This window comes from Natrix helvetica (assembly GCF_964273705.1).
Source record: "Natrix helvetica genome assembly, chromosome: 5".
Taxonomy (NCBI): domain Eukaryota; kingdom Metazoa; phylum Chordata; class Lepidosauria; order Squamata; family Natricidae; genus Natrix; species Natrix helvetica.
In genome coordinates, this window is record NC_138551.1 from 45,680,866 (window position 1) to 45,700,035 (window position 19,170).

Consider the following 19,170-nt stretch of genomic DNA (forward strand, 5'->3'; position numbering starts at 1 on the left):
TAAGGAAAGCTAAGGCTCACAATGAAGAAAGGCTTGCCCAAAAGTAAAAAAATAAAAAAAGCTTCTTCCAACATGTTAAAAACAAGAAAAAGGTTAAGGAAACAATTGGTCCATTGCTAGGAGAAAGTGGCAAGAAGGTGACAAGCAACAGGGAGAAAGCAGAACTATTTAACTCATGTTTTGCATCTGTCTTTACACAAAGGGATAAAACAGTCCAACCTATCAAAAGCAGCACCACAAAATTAGGAACACAAATTGAAATAGGGAAGAAAATGGTAAGTGAGCACCTGTCTCCCCTAGACAAGTTCAAATCACCTGGACCGGATGGATTACACCCCAGGGTTCTGAAGGAACTGGCAGATGAGATCTCAGAACCACTGAACTATATCTTTCAGAGATCTTGGAGCACAGGGGAACTGCCAGAGGACTGGAAAAGAGCTGATGTGGTTCCCATCTTCAAAAAAGAAGAAAAAAATAGATCCAGGAAACTATAGACCTATCAGCCTGACCTCAATACCAAGAAAGATTCTGGAAAAGATAATCAAGCAACGAATTAGCCAACCCCTTGAAGTAAACAAAGTAATAGCCAAAAGCCGACATGGGTTTGACAAAAACAGATCATGCCAGACTAATCTTATTGCATTCTTTGATAATGTGACAAAATTAGTGGACCAGAGAAATGCCATCGATAAAGTTTACTTGGACTTCAGTAAAGCATTTGATAAGGTAGACCATAACCTACTACTAGATAAAGAAGAAGAATGTGGGTTAGACAGCATCACCACTAGAAGGATTCGTAACTGGCTGACCAACCGCACTCAACGTGTAGTCCTCAATGGAACTGCATCTACATGGAGGGAAGTATGCAGTGGAGTACCCCAAGGCTCCGTTTTAGGCCCAGTACTCTTCAACATCTTCATCAATGATTTGGATGAGGGAATAAATGGGGAAATCATCAAATTTGCAGATGACACCAAGCTGGCAGGAATAGCCAACACTCCAGAAGACAGGCTTAAGATACAGGATCTTGACAAACGTGAACATTGGGCACTATCTAATAAAATGAAATTCAATGGTGAAAAGAGTTAAGGTTCTACATTTAGGCAAGAAAAACAAAATGCACAGGTACAGTATAGGTGGTACCTTGCTCAATAGTAGTAACTATGAGAGGGATCTTGGAGTCCTAGTGGACCAGCATTTAAATATGAGCCAGCAGTGTGCAGCAGCTGCCAAAAAAGCCAACACAGTTCTAGGCTGCATAAACAGAGGGATAGAATCAAGATCACATGAAGAGTTAATACCACTTTATAATGCCTTGGTAAGGCCACACTTGGAATACTGCATTCAGTGTTGGTCGCCACAATGTAGAAAAGATGTAGAGACTCTAGAAAGAGTGCAGAGAAGAGCAACAAAGATGTTTAGGGGACTAGAGGCTAAAACATATGAAGAACGGTTGCAGGAACTGGGTATGTTTAGCTTAAGAGAAAGAAGGACTAGGGGAGACATGATAACATTGTTCCAATATCTCAGGGGTTGCCACAAAGAAGAGGGAGTCAAACTATTCTCCAAGGCACCTGAGGGTAGAACAAGAAGCAATGGGTGGAAACTAATCACAGAGAGAAGCAACTTAGAACTGAGGAGAAATTTCCTAACAGTTAAAACACTTAATCAGTGAAACAGCTTGCCTCCAGAAGTTGTGAATGCCTCAAAACTGGAAGTCTTTAAGAAGATGTTGCATAGCCATTTGTCTGAAACGGTATACGGTTTCCTGCTTAGTCAGAGGGTTGGACTAGAAGACCTCCAAGGTCCCTTCCAACTCTGCTATTGTATTGTATTATAAGACCAAGCACATACTATCATAAAAAAATCATGTTCAAGGTTCTTTTCTAATTAAAATATGAAGTTTTAGTGCAGCTTAAATTTTATTTGAATGATCAAAAAATGGTAATTTCAAATAAAGTTACATTGTGCTGATAATCAGGAAAATAAGTGATGAACCCAAGGCTTATCTTTTAAAACACAGAGACAAATAGAGAAATGTGGAAATGAAACCACCTCTGGTGGTCTGTGTCCAGAACATAACCTGCTTCTTTGGGTGTGAAATTTGTATTTCAGGTAGAAGTATTCCAGTATGGGAAAAACAGAAAATGGCACTGCAATCAACAACACCAAAGGAAACAGAGAAAGGAAGGCAGTGGAAGGGTTTGGGAAGGACAAGTGAGCTAACTGGAAATGTTATGTTTGACTTCAAGGGTGGAATTGTCAAAGAGTTAAGGAAACATTGATGTCACACCATTCCCGCCCTTGAATTCAAGTGTGGCATATCCAACCAGTCTATCTGCCCCTTCCCTCTGATGTTCCCAGCAATGCTGGAATATTCTGCTCTTGAACTGAAGGATAATGGTACCATAAATTCTTTAAAAACATATTAATTATATCAATAACTCAATTAAGCTAAAGCAGTTAAGAGGCAGAAAAGAATAAAGACACCAGGACGACTTGAGCATGCAGGTACACAGGACAAGGGAAGAAAAAAGAGAGATCATCAAACTTATCATTCATGCTCTGAATAACCTCTGCAGGTGTGTGCGTGCGCATGTGCTGGAGTAGCTAGCTAGCTAAATACAATACAATACAATACAATAGCAGAGATGGAAGGGACCTTGGAGGTCTTCTAGTCCAACCCCCTGCCTAGGCAGGAAACCCTATACAGTTTCAGACAAATGGCTATGCAACATCTTCTTAAAGACTTCCAGTGTTGGGGCATTCACAACTTCTGGAGGCAAGCTGTTCCACTGATTAATTGTTCTAACTGTCAGGAAGTTTCTCCTCAGATCTAAGTTGCTGCTCTCCTTGATTAGTTTCCACCCATTGCTTCTTGTTCTACCCTCAGGTGCCTTGGAGAATAGTTTGACTCCCTCTTCTTTGTGGCAACCCCTGAGATATTGGAACAATGCTATCATGTCTCCCCTAGTCCTTCTTTCTCTTAAGCTAAACATACCCAGTTCCTGCAACCGTTCTTCATATGTTTTAGTCTCCAGTCCCTTAATCATCTTTGTTGTTCTTCTCTGCACTCTTTCTAGAGTCTCCACATCTTTTGTACATCGTGGTGACCAAAACTGAATGCAGTATTCCAAGTGTGGCCTTACCAAGGCATTATAAAGTGGTATTAAAGCTTATAGCAACCAAAAGTTTGGAGGTTTTGATGTGGCTAAATAGCAACCTGAATTACAATTTTCTTCAAGCACAAAACAAAAATATTCTACTTTATTGAGATCTGGGGGAGTTGGCTACATTACCACAATACACTCTATATGGAGGTACCTATTCAGGTCATAGGGTTTCAATTAGCTAGAAAGCAGTAGGCCAGTTAGTAGCTCACATTTGGTACTTATAAAGCCACACATAGCTCAATAAAAAGGTAATTGTACCGTGTTTCCCCAAAAATAAGACAGGGTCTTATTTTCTTTTTACACACAAAATATGGCTTGGGTCTTATTATGAGGGGAGGATTTATTGTTTTGGGGTTGCCGGGCGGCTGCTCTCTTGTGAGCGGGCTCCCAAAGAGCACAGCCTCATGGGCGAATGACTGTGTTGCGCTGTTGCAGCAGCGCCACACATCAGCCATGAAGCGACCACACTCATGAGCAGCCACCTGACAAACCCCCTTTCCAGCCGGGCACAGCACCATTCATTGACCTAGGGGTATCGCCAAGCCGTGTGAGCGCCTATTCGCCACCTGGCTCCCGCGGCTTGGCACCTTCGAAATGCCAGTGAATGACTCTCTGCACGGCTGGAGAGGGGGGTTGCGCGAGCCAGGGGACCCTTGCATAGCTTTTTCTGCAGCTTCCAAACTGAGTCTTCCGTCAGTGGCTGCTCTGGGCATACACTCTATGGTTGTGGGCCAGCTTCCGGCAGAGCGTACAATCATAGAGCGTATGCTCAGAGTGGCCACTGCCGGAAGACTCGGTTTGGAAGCTGCAGAAAAAGCCATGCAGCGGCAGCAGAAGTCCCCTGGCTCTGCGGAGAGAGCTGGGCCAGGGCATCGTGAGGCTGGGAGGTGTGCGAGCGAGAGAGGAGCAGCCGCTCGCGCAATCCCCCTCTCCAGCTTTGCAGAGCACCATTCACGGCCATTTTGAAGGCGCCAAGCTGCGGGAGCTGGGCAGCGGCGAAAAGGCACTCACGTGGCTTGGCGATACCCATAGGTCAGTGAATGGCGTGTCTGGCGGGAAAGGGGGTTTGTCGGGTGGCTGCTCATGAGTGTGGTCGCTTCATGGCTGCTGTGTTACGTTGCTGTGACAGCGCAACACAGCCATTCGCCCATGAGGCTGTGCCCGGCTCTTTGGCAGCCGCCTCGCAAGAGAGCAGCCGCCTGGCAACCCCCCTCTTCAGCTGGGCACAGAGCCGCTCACCAACCTAGCGGTATCCTGCAGGCGCTAAGCATTGCAATCACTTTTGCCCTACCCCCCGGTTCCTGCGGCTTGGCATCTTTGGGATACCGCTAGGTTGGTGAGCGGCGCTCTGTCTGGCCGGAGGTGGGGGGTTGTCCAAGGGGCTTATTTGCGGGGGAGGGCTTATATTTTTGCCCACCAGAAAAATGTGGCATGACCTTATTATCAGGACGTGTCATAATTTCAGGGAAACATGGTAGGACATTTTAAATAACTGAAATAGATCCAACTGATTTATGTCTTGGAAAAATATGGGGACAATTAAATTAATTTCACAACAACAACAAAATAGTAAAGTTCAAGAGAAGAAAACCAGTAGGATAGTTGATCAGAGAAATGCTTTGAAATTTACCAGAATCTGGCAGGGAACAATCAATGTTAGGATTTAAAGAGATGGGTAAAATCAGAAGAACAAGGCTAGACTGATACTACCGTGTTTCCCCGAAAATACACCATGTCCTGAAACTAAACCCTTGCGAAATTTTTCGCGTGCGCAAAAATATAAGCCCACCCTCGAAAATAAACCCTCTGGACAACCCCCCCCCCTCCGACCAGGCAGAGCACCGCTCGCCGACCTAGCGGTATCCCGAAGGCACCAGGCCACGGGAATGAGGTGGGGGCAAAGGCGCTTGCGTTGCTTGGTGCTTTCGGGGTACCGCTAGGTCAGTCAGCGGCGCTGTGCCCAGCTGAAGAAGGGGGGGGTTGCTGGGCAGCTGCTCTCTTGCGAGCGGGCTCCTGAAGAGCCGGGCACAGCCTCAGGGTCGAATGGCTGTGTTGCGCTGTCGCAGCAGCAACGCAGCAGCCATGAGGTGACCAAGCTTATGAGCAGCCGCCCGGCAACCCCCCTTTCCAGCCGGGTACAGCGCCGCTGACCGACCTAGCAGTACCCGGAAGGCACCAAGCAACGCGAGCGCCTGTTCACCGCCCTCCGCGTCCCGTGGCTCGGTGCCTTCGGAATGCCCCTAGGTGAGTGAATGGGGCTCTGCATGGCTGGAGGGGAGTTTCGCAGCGGCTTTTCCTCTCCCCGCTCGCGCGAAGGGCATCTGCGCTGCTGGCACCGTCCGCCGCTTGGTTTTTTTTTTTCAAAGCACGGAGGATGGATGCCGCTCTGGAAGTACGCTCTATGGTTGTACAATCCACAACCATAGAGCGTACTTCCAGAGCGGCATTCATCCTCCGTGCTTTGAAAAAAAAACCCAAGCGGCGGACGGCGCCAGCAGCGCAGATGCCCTTCGCGGGAGCGGGGAGAGGAAAAGCCGCTGCGAAACTCCCCTCCAGCCATGCAGAGCCCCATTCACTCACCTAGGGGCATTCCGAAGGCACCGAGCCACGGGACGCGGAGGGCGGTGAACAGGCGCTCGCGTTGCTTGGTGCCTTCCGGGTACTGCTAGGTCGGTCAGCGGCGCTGTACCCGGCTGGAAAGGGGGGTTGCCGGGCGACTGCTCATAAGCTTGGTCACCTCATGGCTGCTGCGTTGCTGCTGCGACAGCGCAACACAGCCATTCGACCCTGAGGCTGTGCCCGGCTCTTCGGGAACCCAGTCACAAGGGAGCAGCCGCCCGGCAACCCAAAAATAATAAACCCTCCCCTTTAATAAGCCCAAGGCCATATTTCGTGGGTCAAAAAAATATAAGCCCCTGGCGTATTTTCGGGGAAACACGGTAGGACTTAAGGGTCTTCAGAGCTGAGCATTAAGGAAGTGCTTGGAGCATGCCCTAGCACTTGTATAGTAGCTGTCTATATGTCTTTAAATAAAATATGACTTCCTTTGATCATATGTGAACTATGGAGAGCAGCTGCCATAATCACAGGAAAAGACATGATGATGATGTTATCCATTCAGTCATGTCCAACTCTTGGGAGATTCTATGGGCCAGGTTTTCCGATCTTGCACTACTTCTTTGAGTTATTCTATGCTTTGGCTGGTGTCAGGTTTGATGATGGGAAAAGACAGCTGTTTTAAATATTTGCAAAGAGGTGCTATGTAATGTGCTTTGAAGCACCAATTTGCACTCAAACTGGAAGCAAAGTAGTGCCTAAACAGATAGAAGAAAATCATAACAAAATGGAAAATCAGATGCAACATTATTATCAGGATGGCAAGAGTAAGATTCACAGAGTTTCACAAAGAAAGGGAGAAAATATACCCTATAGTTAGAAATATTGTCAAGGAAGAAAAAAGTTTGATGATTAGCTGAATATTCTGAATCGCGAAGGAAAAAGAGACAAAAAAATCATGTCTGATTAAATAGTTGACAAAGACAAATAAGCAATAAGCAATATTAAATCAATAAATAAGCAATATTGTAAAGGACAATAAACAAGGAGAGCAATCTGTGATGTTTGTTTTGGACTTTTGAATTTCAGACAACTCTGAAATTTTCAAGCAAATTTATCAGAGAGGCACTTGAACGTAAGACACTGTCTGAGAGAGGTAGAATTGAATATATCAGCATTTAAAAAAAAAAAAAGGTTACCCAGGAATAATCTGTCTAGATGTGGATACCTTTCAAATATTTCAGAACTATGATATTAATTCTGAAACAATAATAAAATATATTCATAATTAAAATCAATACTTCATCAACTCAAAGAAAAAATCATCAACACAGATAAAGGAGTAACAGTAGATGATCAGATAAAACAGGCACCAATAGACAGAAGAGAATTATTTTCAGTGGAATATTGAAAGAAGAATGATAACTGATAGGAATAAACTGCATCCAAATAGTTCCAATAAGATGCCGAATTGGGATCTACCAAACAGCCTACTATGGGTATACCTCCTACAGTGCTTAACTTGTTCTTTTTGCCAAATTTCCCAAGCCCACTGAAAGCAAGCAAATCAACTTCCCGATAAGAAAGGACTAGCTTTTTCCTTAAGATTACTGCTTGAAAATGAGAGAAGTCTGTGTCAGAAAAGTAAAAAGAAGATAGCAATAAGAGAGAGAATGGATAGTTGGCCCACCATGTGCTTTTAGCCCTCTTCACCACTGGCATATGTCATCTGACAGATCACTTTTGTAATAAAATCCTTGCTAGAACAAAACTTGCCCACTTCTGTAATAGAACAAGAAGATAGTATTTGATGTATTATCCTACAAAAATATAGACTTTAGTCTCAGAGGATATGGATAGTATCTCAATGGGTTGTTTTAAAAACTATTTTTAAAACAGTGGCAGGGTCTTTTTTAAGATAAGACAAGATAAGCAAATTTGATGAGTGGTGGCAGTGTTATAGAAATGTCACAGAGTGCCTCTATCAAAACAAAATAAAGGGACCTTCATGCAAGCTATGCATGTTTACTGAAAAATAAATAAGCTAACTATATAGAAATTAATGAGACTATACTAAATCTTACACATTACAATATTAAAATTATTTTCAAAATACTTGAATTAATTTATGTTCACAATTTTTGGTTTATTATGTAAGAAAATATTGCAAGTATAATACAATAAATACATATTTTATATACCAAATACATAGCTTGCAATTTTAATTACAGAACTCATTGATATATTCTTTAATTGCTGTCAGAACAGAATAGAATAATAACTTTATTGTCACTTTGAATGTACACTGATCGGCATACATTAAAATGAAATTTTGTTGCATACAGTTCTCAAAAGTCTTTATTTCTGCAAAATAACGCTTGAATTTCCTTTCCCACCCCTAAATTTTGGTCCTCTTTTAATATTCTACAAAAAAGTATTTGTATTGTGGGGTGCAATACAGGGTTAGGGTAGAGTGAAACTAGTTTAATTTCAAGCAATTTCAAAAAACCTACTGAAATTTAAGTTTAAATATTTGTCACTGAAATCGGTCTGACTTTAAAGTCAGTGCCATTCAATATACAATTGCTCACTTCTCTTTAAGAGTTGTTTTCTTTTTTTACTTATAAGGATGTATAATTATGTTTTCATACAATATACCTCCTTAAATAATTTTAATCACACAATAACATTCTGTGTCCAATTTTAGTGAAGCTTAAAACATATTTTGTATATGTCCAGTACTATACCTCATCAAATTCTTCAGTCATTTTCCTGATAATTTCTGCATTTTGCATGTTTCTAAACATTTCAATCCGCACAGTTCCTGAAATAGTAAATATAAACATATTTTATAATATTTAAATATATCTTCATTTTGAACATACACAAACGTGTTAAAGAACATAATGGCAAATAAGTAAACATATAGGATTTTCTTTCTCTATTTATATTTAGCAGTTGATTATAAAATTTGATGTTATTGTTGTTTTTCTAGAACAGATTAATAGCTCCTGACCAAAGAGCAGAAGGTAGCTGTGGCCAGGAGCCTTTGTAAATCTATTTTTGTGTGCCAATTGCATTCCTTCCTTAATAACAGTGTTCTTGAAAACTACCTGCAAACTTTTATTTGATCCAGAATGTAGCAATGTGGATATGACAAGAATTCCTTAAGTAAAAACACTTTTGTTACAGAGTGCCCATCTTAATCACATAACTCTTGTGGCTAAAATAGATAAAAATAAAAACATGGTAAAAAGTATAAAAATAAGACTAAAAGTACCGTATTTTTCAGAGTATAAGACGCACCTTTCTCCCTCGAAAAAGAGGCTGAAAATCTGGGTGTGTCTTATACACTGAATACAGCATTTTTGGCCTCCTGAAACCTCGCCCCATTTGCAAAAATGGCCGTGCATAGCCTTTAGGAGGCTTCCAGAGTGCTCCTGGGGGCTGGGGGAGGGCAGAAACGAGCGAAAAAACAGGCCGTTTTTGCCCCCCCCCAGCCCCCAGGAGCACTCTACAAGCCTCCTAAAGGCTATGAATGCCCCTTTTTTGGGGGGACAAAAAACAGGCTGTTTTGGGGAGGTCTGCAGAGTGCAAAAGCTTTTTTTTTAATTTGCCTCTTCAAAATTTTGGTGCATCTTATACTCCGAAAAATACAGTACGTTAATGATAACTACAAAAAAGGAATTTTAGTGCAATGAAGAAATGAAAGACACTGTGGATGGAAAAAATGTGTAAGATGTATAAAAATGAATGTGATATGAGTATGTAGGATAACTACAAAATAGAGGAATGAAATCATTGATTGTTTATAAGGAATGTTCATTACAATGTAAGAACTTTCTTATTGAATATTGATAACCCTGGTATGCAGAGGATGCTTTGTTTTTGACTAAGAATGAATTGTAGGGAATTTTTGTGTGCCTTGCACAACAATGATGTGGATTGAATATATATGCACTGCAAAAAGGAGTGGTTCTTTTCCATTTTATTTTCTATATCAAATATGATGGCAAATTATGGGAAATTAGAGCAAGTAGACAAATATATGTTGCTGGTACAATGTTTACCAATGATAGGAAAATGATCGAATATTAAGATATGAAAATACTGGCAGAAAGGTGGCAAATCTGTTCTATTTGTCATGAGAAGCAAAAATAACTGCATGTGATTCCAGCCAATCTGTCTTATTGATGTGAAAGATAAAAATGTCAGGAGAAACAAAAATGCAGTGAGAATAAATTGCTTAAGAAATATTTAATAATAAAATCAAAGCTATAGTTAGGAATAAATGGTACTACAAGTCATCCTCAGACTGCTTGAAGTTACCCCGGCACTAGAAAAAGTAACTTATGATTGTTTTTACACTTATGATCATTATAACATCCTCCAGGTTTATGACAGTTGCAGTGTCCTAGAGTCATGTGGTCACCTTTTTCAACCTTCTGACAAGCAAAGTCAATGAGGAAGTCAGACTCACTTAACAACCATATTACTAACTTAACAACTGCAGTGATTCACTTAGCAACTGTGCCAAGAAAGGGTGTAAAATGGGGCAAAACTCACTTAACTCTCTTGCAGAGCAGTGAAGATTTTGTAAATAAATGTGGAAAACAAACTAAAGCTTGGGAAAACCAAAAGTTGGGGTTAACTTTTTTGTCTATATCAGCAGGGGGGTAAAAGATGAAAAGTGATATGGTTTAACCGCTAACAGAAGTAGGATAATCCAGGTAGGATTGAAATGGCTGATAAAAGGAGACAGTACTAAGTGTCAAAAATTCTGTAACGAATTATTTTAAAAAAGTTTTGTGAACAAAATTTATAATTTATGAAAGATTAGTCATGCCAGATTCACCTCAATGTTTTTATGGAATGACTAATTTAGTTGACCATGAAAATGTAAGAGACATAACATATCCTGATTTCAGTATAAGTGTTCGACAGTTTTCATGAAAGTTTAGTAGGCTGGATCATACTACCATTATATGGATGCAGAGTTGTCTAAACAATTATACCACCAAATGACTGTCCATCAATGGCTCTTCAGCATCCAATGGGAAACAAAGAATTGCATAGTTCCATTTTAGGCAATATGCTGTTAAACATATTTTTACATAATCTGGGTGAGCGGTAATAAAATAGGATTACATAATTTGCAGATGACACAGTGGTAGTGGAATAGCAGACACCTAAAAGAACAGATGACACAACCTTTAGATACCAGGATAAGATGGTCATGGCATTATTTAATTTGCAAATTGTAGAGATTTCCAACTGGATATCAACAGCATGATTCACCCAGGAAACAAAAGTGTTTATCCCATAGACTCATGTAGATGTTAAAAAGGAAAGGAGAAAGCACGAAACTCCGTAGCACCCTACCTAGTAGTAGAGGCTGAGGGCGGGACCTCTCCTACCTAATCATCTTTGACTGGAATCGACCCTGAGGGAAAGAGGTAAACCAGCTGAATACTGTGCCACCCACCTCCAGTCCTCTGAGATGATCCAGAAGGATACCATAGTCAATGTCAACCCTGATGAAGTCAATGGTATTGAATGTCACCAAAAGGGCAAGTTTAGCTTTGTTTAATATAGTGGGGGCCAGCGAAAGCTTTTTAAAAAGAAGGCAAATCACAGTCTCTTTAAGAGGCAAAGGAATAACCCACTCACTCAAAGAATAATTAACACTACCAGAACCCACGAATATTCCTCAGGCTACTTTACTAGTCAGGAGGGACAGGGATCTAAAAAGCAGTGGTTATAGTCACAGTCCTAAGAACCCTGCTCACTTCCTCAGGGCCAACAGGTTCAAACCAGATAACCAGGTAAGACTCTTCCCTAGGCATCTCCTCTGGATGTGCGACCAAGCTATTGTCCAACTGGGAATGAGTGACATTATCTGACAGATGTTATGCAAATTCTTCTGCATGCCCCTGTAAAAGGATCTCCATGTCCCTTACCCAGAGGGCCCATGTCACCCAAAACAAGACTGTGGATGCATTAAGGATGAAATACTGGTGTTTCATCGCCTTTGCTGCCACAAGGTAAGGCCTTAAAAGCAGCTGTAACCTGCACTTGGTTGAGTTTGTTGAGCACTAATGGCACTCAAGAGGTCTCTTCTCCCATTTCATCTCCCTCCTCTATAAACCACAGAGGGTGACAGGATCCTCAAGGGGAAATAATTTCCAATCTAAGGTTTCAGCTGCCCCACTATTCCAAGCGGCAACCAAAGCCTCAGATGGACCATACAGCAAACCAACCCCCAACTCCCTCTGAAGCGGCTCAAGTCCATCAGTTGCTGGAAGTGGACCAATCAAATGATCTGACTTCTGTGCAATAGAAGGTGACACAAGAGGAATTCGTGGCAATCAAGGAGAGAACTGCCCATGACAAAAGAAACACCAAAAGCTCCCCCAGTTTCAGGTCACATTGCCAATAATTCGAAAGGAATATTAAATCTGGAGGGTAAATACTATCTTGAATGATCTAAGATAGGACCATAAACTCCCAAGCCACCTCAGATCCCACTCAGAAGCAAGGCAGCCCTCCAGAACTATAAGCCTGGGGAGCTCCATTGCCAATCCAGAAGTGGTGTCAAGGAATTCAGATAGGGAGATTGCTACGCAACATGGAGGTTGGTACAAGAGCAACAATCTCTACTGATCACTGACCCTACAGCCCAACTTAAGAAACAGGATTTCACAACTGGGGTCCTGCAAAGCAGGGCTCTGGAACGCCTTAACAATTCCCTTAATAACAAACCACATACCCTGACTCCTGCCCTGGAATCTGGTTGAAACTCAGCTGGGCAGATTTCGGAAAGGGCAACCCCTGATTTCAGAACTCAGCCAGGTCTTGGTAACACCTGCTAGGTCAGCCTTCGTCCACAATCAAATCACAGATGAGGGGAGCCTAATTACAAACCAACCTGACATTTAGTAGGAGCAACCGGAGGCAAGGGTTGCAGAAAAGTGGCAAGAAAGCTTTTCAAATAACATTTTATGTGATTTAAAAAAATATATTCTATTTGCATTATGATTTCCCAACTCTTCCCTTCCCCATGTCCATTTCTTTTTCAATTATTATTACAGATACAATCTCTACATAGTAAAAGTTAAGCTTGACATTTTTCTGCAAATTGGAATATATATTACATAGTTTTCTGGATATTCAAAAAAGGAAAACAGCAAAATGATAGTTAAAAAAAATTAAATATATTTTCTGTCAGTCTTTTAAACATATCTTTGGCAGAAATAAGTTTCCAAATATTGCCTATAAAGTCTAGTCGTGACTGACTCTAGGGAGTGCTGCTTATTTCTGATTCTCAGCCAAAGTGTCTGAGAGACACTTTCATACATTTCAGTAGCTGAGAGTGTCTGAGAGACCCTTTTGTCATCATGTGGCCAGCCTTAAAATTTCAATTTCAATTTCAATTTATTTGTGCTTCTAGACCGCCCCCTCTCCCAGAAGGGACTCGGGGCAGTGTACAGTCCATGGAGAATATCACAAAAATACAATAAAAAATTAAATATGTACAGTTTGGAGGAGGTTAAAATGCAATTAAAAGAACTGTACAAAGCTGAATAAATATAATTTTTTTAAAATCCCTAAAACAGACACAACAGATTAAAAAACCCTAAAATAACCAGATAATAATACATTTGCCAGAAGGGACAGTTGTAATTATGCCAGGCCTGCTAATCGGAACAGGTGAGTCTTCAATTTTTGCCGGAAGGAGCGGAGGTCAGAAGTGGTTCTAATGTCGGGGGGGAGGTCATTCCAGAGGGTTGGGCCCATCACAGAGAAGGCCCTACTCCTTGGTGTCGCCCGTTGGCATTGCCTAGTGGATGGCACCAGGAGAAGTCCCTCCCTGTGTGGGCGAATTGGCCGCAGGGATGTATGTGGGAGGATGCGATCCCGCAAGTAACTAGGTCCCGAGCCATGGAGCGCTTTAAAGATGGTAATCAGCACCTTGAAACGCACCCGAAAAACCACAGGTAGCCAGTGCAGCTCGCGCAGGAGAGGTGTTACGTGGGAGTACCTCGTACTCCCCATCACAGCCCGCGCGGCTGCGTTCTGAACCAACTGCAGTCTCCGGGCGCGTCCCAAGGACAGCCCCATGTAGAGAGCGTTGCAGTAATCCAGGCGGGACGTCACCAGCGCATGAGTGACTGTGCGTAGGGCATCCCGGTCCAGTAGGGGGCGCAATTGGCGCACCAGGCGAACCTGGTGGAACGCCCCCCTCGCCACGGCTGCCACATGGTCATCCATTGACAGCCGGGCATCAAGGAGGACGCCCAAATTGCGCGCCCGTTCCACAGGGGGCAATTGTTCGCCCCCTATGGCCAGCGATGGAATCAGCTGGCTGAACCGAGGTGCCGGTAGCCACAGCCACTCAGTCTTGGAGGGGTTGAGTTTAAGTCTGTTGTCCCCCATCCAGACCCCGACGGCTTCCAAGCACCGGGACATCACTTCAACTTCAAAAATACAGATCACAGCAACCTTACTGCTGAAGCAGTACCTATTTATCTACTTCATTTGCATGCTTTTGAACTGCTAGTTGGCAAGAGCTGGGGCAAGTAATGGGAGCTCATCTTGTCGTATGGCACTCAGGTCTCAAATGCGACTTTGTTGTTGGCTTTCCAGCTGACTAACTGAAAGCCCAGCATATTAATTGCTTTTTTTTTTTTTTTTTTTCAAAAAGTTTTATTGGTTTTTTTAAAAACATTTATGTGGAAAAGGGTAGGTGGAATAACAAATTTTGGCAGTTGCAAGTGTGGCAGACGCCCCCTCCCTCCAAACTCCTAGGTTACATCAAAATATCAAATCTTAATACATGATCATGAAAAGTCAGCATATTAATTCTAGAAAGAATAATTTTCAATCAATTTATATAATTATAATATATAGTCTAGTTATAAATTCATTTTTACTTTCGGTCTGTTTATAACATTGTGATTTTCTTATTTATTTTTGTGATCTGAGCTTTCTTGGTGTTGACCCTTCACCCCCCGCTGGCAGAGCTCCGGCCCCTCCCGTGTCCTGTATGACCGTTGTAGTGTCTTCTGTTTTTTCTAGGTTGGCTTTATTTTTTTCCATAAAGGCCTGTGCCTCTATGGGTGTATTAATTCTGATTCTTGTCTCCTCCCAGAATATCAGCATACCTTCAGGCATCAACCATCTAAACCACACCCCCTTCTGGTATAATTTATTCGCCAATTGCGAATAGCTTTTCCTTTTTTCCCTAATTTTTTTGGGAATCTGCTTTAGAATGGTTATCTCCCTGTCACAGTATGTCAATGTTTGCCCCCTTTGTACACCCAGAATTTCATCTCTTGTGGTTTTCCTAAGGAATTTAATGTGAACCTCCCTGGGTACATTATGTGTTCTGGCATATGCTGAATTCACTCTATAGGCTAGGTCTATCTCCCATTCCATCTGCTGTTTATCTTTGTGTATGTATTCAGCTAAAATATTAGTCATAATGTCCCTTATGTTTTCCCCATCTGCTTCTATTACATTTTGAAATCTAAGATAAAAAGACATTCTCTCAAACTCTATTTTCATTTGTTGGATGTCAAGTTCTTTGTTCCCCTTCTGTAAGGCCTCTACCCCCCCCCCTCGCCTCCGCCACCCCACCCTCCACAAGGTCCAGTCTCTGTGAGTTCTTAAAGATTTGGGCTTGGTTCTGTTTAATTTCATCTTTCATTTCCCTTAACTGTTTCTTAATTTCCTCCTGGCCCTGTAGAATTTGTTGAAGCATTTGTTGAAAGTCTATCTCTGTAGTCTTGGGTTGCATCAGTTCTGTTATCTTTGACTGTGTAGCTGGGCTAGACGTTGCAGAGGTTGGGGCAGAAGTAGCAAATCCAGGCTTTCCAGGAGGTGGTCTTTTTGGAGACATGGTTTTTAAAGCAAGGAAATCAGTCAAAGTAGAGACTGGGCAGCTGGAGAAGTAGAGCAGGCAGGCGAATCCAGAAGGCAGAGGATCCAAACAGATGGGGATTTCTTTAGTCAGTCTAGCAATAGATGAAAGTTTTTTTCCCCAAAGAGTTCAGAAAAGAACAATCCACAAGAGATTCCTCTGGGTGACTCGGAGACAAAGACCGGAAGCCTGAATTTTAAAGGTGGAGTCAGGTTTCACAGTTCATGAAGACAACGGAAGTGTGCCATCTTGCCCTGCCAGCTTTGGGCTCAGAGGCATAATAAAATTTTAGAAGTTCAGAAAGTTCTCAGTTCACCCATAAGTTCTGGAGCTAAGTCCAATGAAAGTCACTTTTATGAGGGTGAGGCATCATTAGTTGGCTCTCCCCCCTCCTCCTTCCCCTGAGGGCAAAAGCAAAATCTTCTCAAGCCGCTTGTCCAAGGGAGGGGGGGAAATCCCCCTCCCTCTAGCCGCACCTCTAGCAGAAATCCGAAAGTTTAACTTTTTTTTTTAAAAAAATGCTGAAAGGTCCATAAATTCAAGATAGAGGGAATGGAGAAGGGAAGCCTCTCACCACATTGCCGCTGCTTCGTTCAAGAGCGCGTTCTCCGAATCGGCATGGGGCGAGGCGCGCGCACACGGGCGCCCTCCGAGACTGCTCCCCGGTGCCTAGAACGAAGCGGAGAAGCCCCCGCCAGCCGCCGCCGACGCCAGGACCCTCCGCGAGCCGTTCCCTCGGCAGGACACCTCTCCGGGGCGTCCTGTGCCCCCCCAGAAACGGGGGAAGCCCACCGGGAGAGCGGGAGCAGGCAAAGGCTTGCCTGTCGCCGTAGCCGCCGGAACCGGAAGTCCGCCCAGCATATTAATTGCTGAGGCATCAATAATCTTTTAATTCTTGCTTTTGGAATCTTCTCCCATTTTCCTAATTCAGAAATATTTTAGATTTCTTTGTACATAACTAACTTTGTGGCTCAACACACACGTAGGGTGAATGAGTAAATCATAGTTTATTTTAAGGTAGTATATTATAATTGAAATCACAGATACAAGTTCACTGAATGCAGTGGATACACAAATGGCAAAAGGAGTAGTAGGAGGAGTTGTTGTTTATTGGCTTGTTCCTGATTTATTTAAGAACCATACCAAAACCATTAGCTAAGCCAGAGAGGAGAATCCCCAATTCTCTTGAACAGATAAGAGTTACTGAATAGACGATAACTAGGTTTTTTTGGTGTGTGTGTGTTATATATTCAGAAATTAGATTTATTTAGTTTCAATATTCTCCTATATATTAGATTGGAACTGGTAGATGAAACTTTTTCAAACTTATTTTCTTTGCACTTAGATTTGCGTTTGGATAAAAGGTTATTCTAAACAAACTTGCTTGGAACATAGACTGAGATGTATATCTATATAATTGTGACAAAAGGCTATATTCTTTGCAACTTCATCTCCAGAGACAATATTAATTAATTAATATTAATTTCTGAGTAAGTTTATTGAGCTACTTGTGAGGCTAATTTACTTCAGTGAAATGACTTTTGTTGTATATTATATTAGGTAATATTATGACAGTTGTTAGATACTATAGGAAGCAGGACAAATCAGAAATAAGGGAAAGTGAAGTAAGGGACCACGAAACTAAAATTACATTCATTTGTTTCTAACAGAAAAGACTAAGGATCATGTTTAAATGACAAAGCAGAAATGCCAAAGGCACTGTAAAGAGGTTAAGATGAATTTATGGGAAAATTTGTAAAAAAAACACCACCCAACAGATTTTCTATATTTGGTCTTATTTTGATCTTGCCATGTTTATACATACTTTGTTTGGAAAATTCTGTCTCCAGAATTAACAGAATTACTTTTGATAATTATCATTTCAAATGCTGAATATTAATTAACATATTTAGATTAATCCTGGTTCATTATTTAGAGTCAAATGTTACAACATATTTTAACAAAGATTATCTTCATTTCAAAGTTACAGCAGCACAGTGATCTTTTCTTAAATTTAAAAAGTGCCCTAATTTTAGTTCTAACAAATGTATCCTTCACATCAGGATAAATAATATGGTTCCAGAATAGAATGTGAAAGGATATGTTGGATATTATATTAGAAATTACTAGTTCATAATTCCTGCAACAATAATAGTATGTTACTTTAAAAAAAAGTTTTTCCATTTTAGAAAGTAGGGATGAAATCATAGGAGTGTTTCTTTTCCTAATGTTGTTCAGATACTGTCATTTTATTTATTTTATTGCACATATAATTTTTAGACATTTGAAGCAGTCATTTTTTAATGATAAAAAGTTTACTAATTTACATTATACATGTAAAGAATACATAGAACCAGAGTAGTTTTATAATACTTTTATGCCTTTTACCTCGGCATCCTGAACAGTGGATGAAGAAGTTGATTAAATCCAGCAGTGCTATATCCCTGTCTTGCTTATACAATTCAATCCAGTCATCTACCACGGACTGTCAATAAAAGAGAAAGAACAGTCAAATATTCAAGAGAATTAAATGCTCCACCATATTTCCCCAGTGATTTCAACTATATGTTAAATCTAAACCTGTGATTTATTAAATATATCACAGACAAACAGCCAAGAGTAAAACAGGATTAACCACAATTTCTGAAAAATCCTGCCTGAATAAGAAAATAAATGCCATAAAATAGTACCTTCAAACTCTTCTGTAGCAATGTTTCAAAAAGATGGCATAATTAACTGAAGTTAATGGTTCTTTTAAAATCAGTGCACAGATAGTCCTTAATTTACAATCATTTGTTCAGTGATCATTTGAAATTACAGCACTGAACAAAAGGACTGATGACCTATGCCTCAGGTTATGGCTGTTGCAGTTTATGCAGGTTATGGCCCCCTGCAGACATAAGATCAAAATTTGGATGCTTGGAAACCTGCTCACACTTATGGCTTACATACTCCCCCATATGGCTGCCTCCCTCCCACATCTGTGCCTATTTGGGCCTTACCATCTGGGTAGCAAACAAACCCAAAACTTTACTCATGTGTTGCAAGAGAAGCTGGCTCCTAAAAGAAGTCAGACAAATGGCAAAGGAGCAAAAGGGAGAAGCTGGCTTACTGGGGTTGGTAGCTGACCTACCTTTTAGCCACTTGCAACCAGAAGCACTGACCAGGGAGGAAGCTTAGTGTTCTATCCACTGATGGTGTTTGCAAAAGAATTAAGCCAGCTGGCAGTCGAGAGAGACTACAGCCCTCTCCTAGTTCTTGCTTGACTTTGGAAATGAAGGAAGCCAAAAGGAAAGAAAAAAAAACTTTGCAAAGGCAGCGAGGGCTCAGCATGTGTAGCAGATGTGGGTTACTCCCGGTTCGGGCAAACTGGTAGTGGTAATTGGGCCTGGGTCACCGAACCTGTAATGATGGCTGGCTGGCCACGCCCCCAAACCAGCGCACTGACGCTCACCTTGCCTCCCACCTTTGCAACGTGCATCCACAGAACTGCCTCCACTTGCCTACACACAGGTAAAC

At 41.7% G+C, this 19,170-nt stretch overlaps 1 protein-coding gene across 3 annotated transcripts in view; it reads right to left on the minus strand.

The window, feature by feature from the left end:
- Window positions 1–19,170, minus strand: part of STAG1 (STAG1 cohesin complex component) — a 219,827-nt gene that overhangs the window by 61,238 nt on the left and 139,419 nt on the right. For all 3 annotated transcript variants that reach the window (XM_081955375.1, XM_081955376.1, XM_081955374.1), the window contains exons 5-6: window positions 18,040–18,136; window positions 8,477–8,553 (exon numbers count right to left, since the gene is read on the minus strand). In XM_081955375.1, coding sequence (XP_081811501.1) covers window positions 8,477–8,553; window positions 18,040–18,136 — 174 coding nt within the window. The remainder of the gene's footprint in view (window positions 1–8,476; window positions 8,554–18,039; window positions 18,137–19,170) is intronic.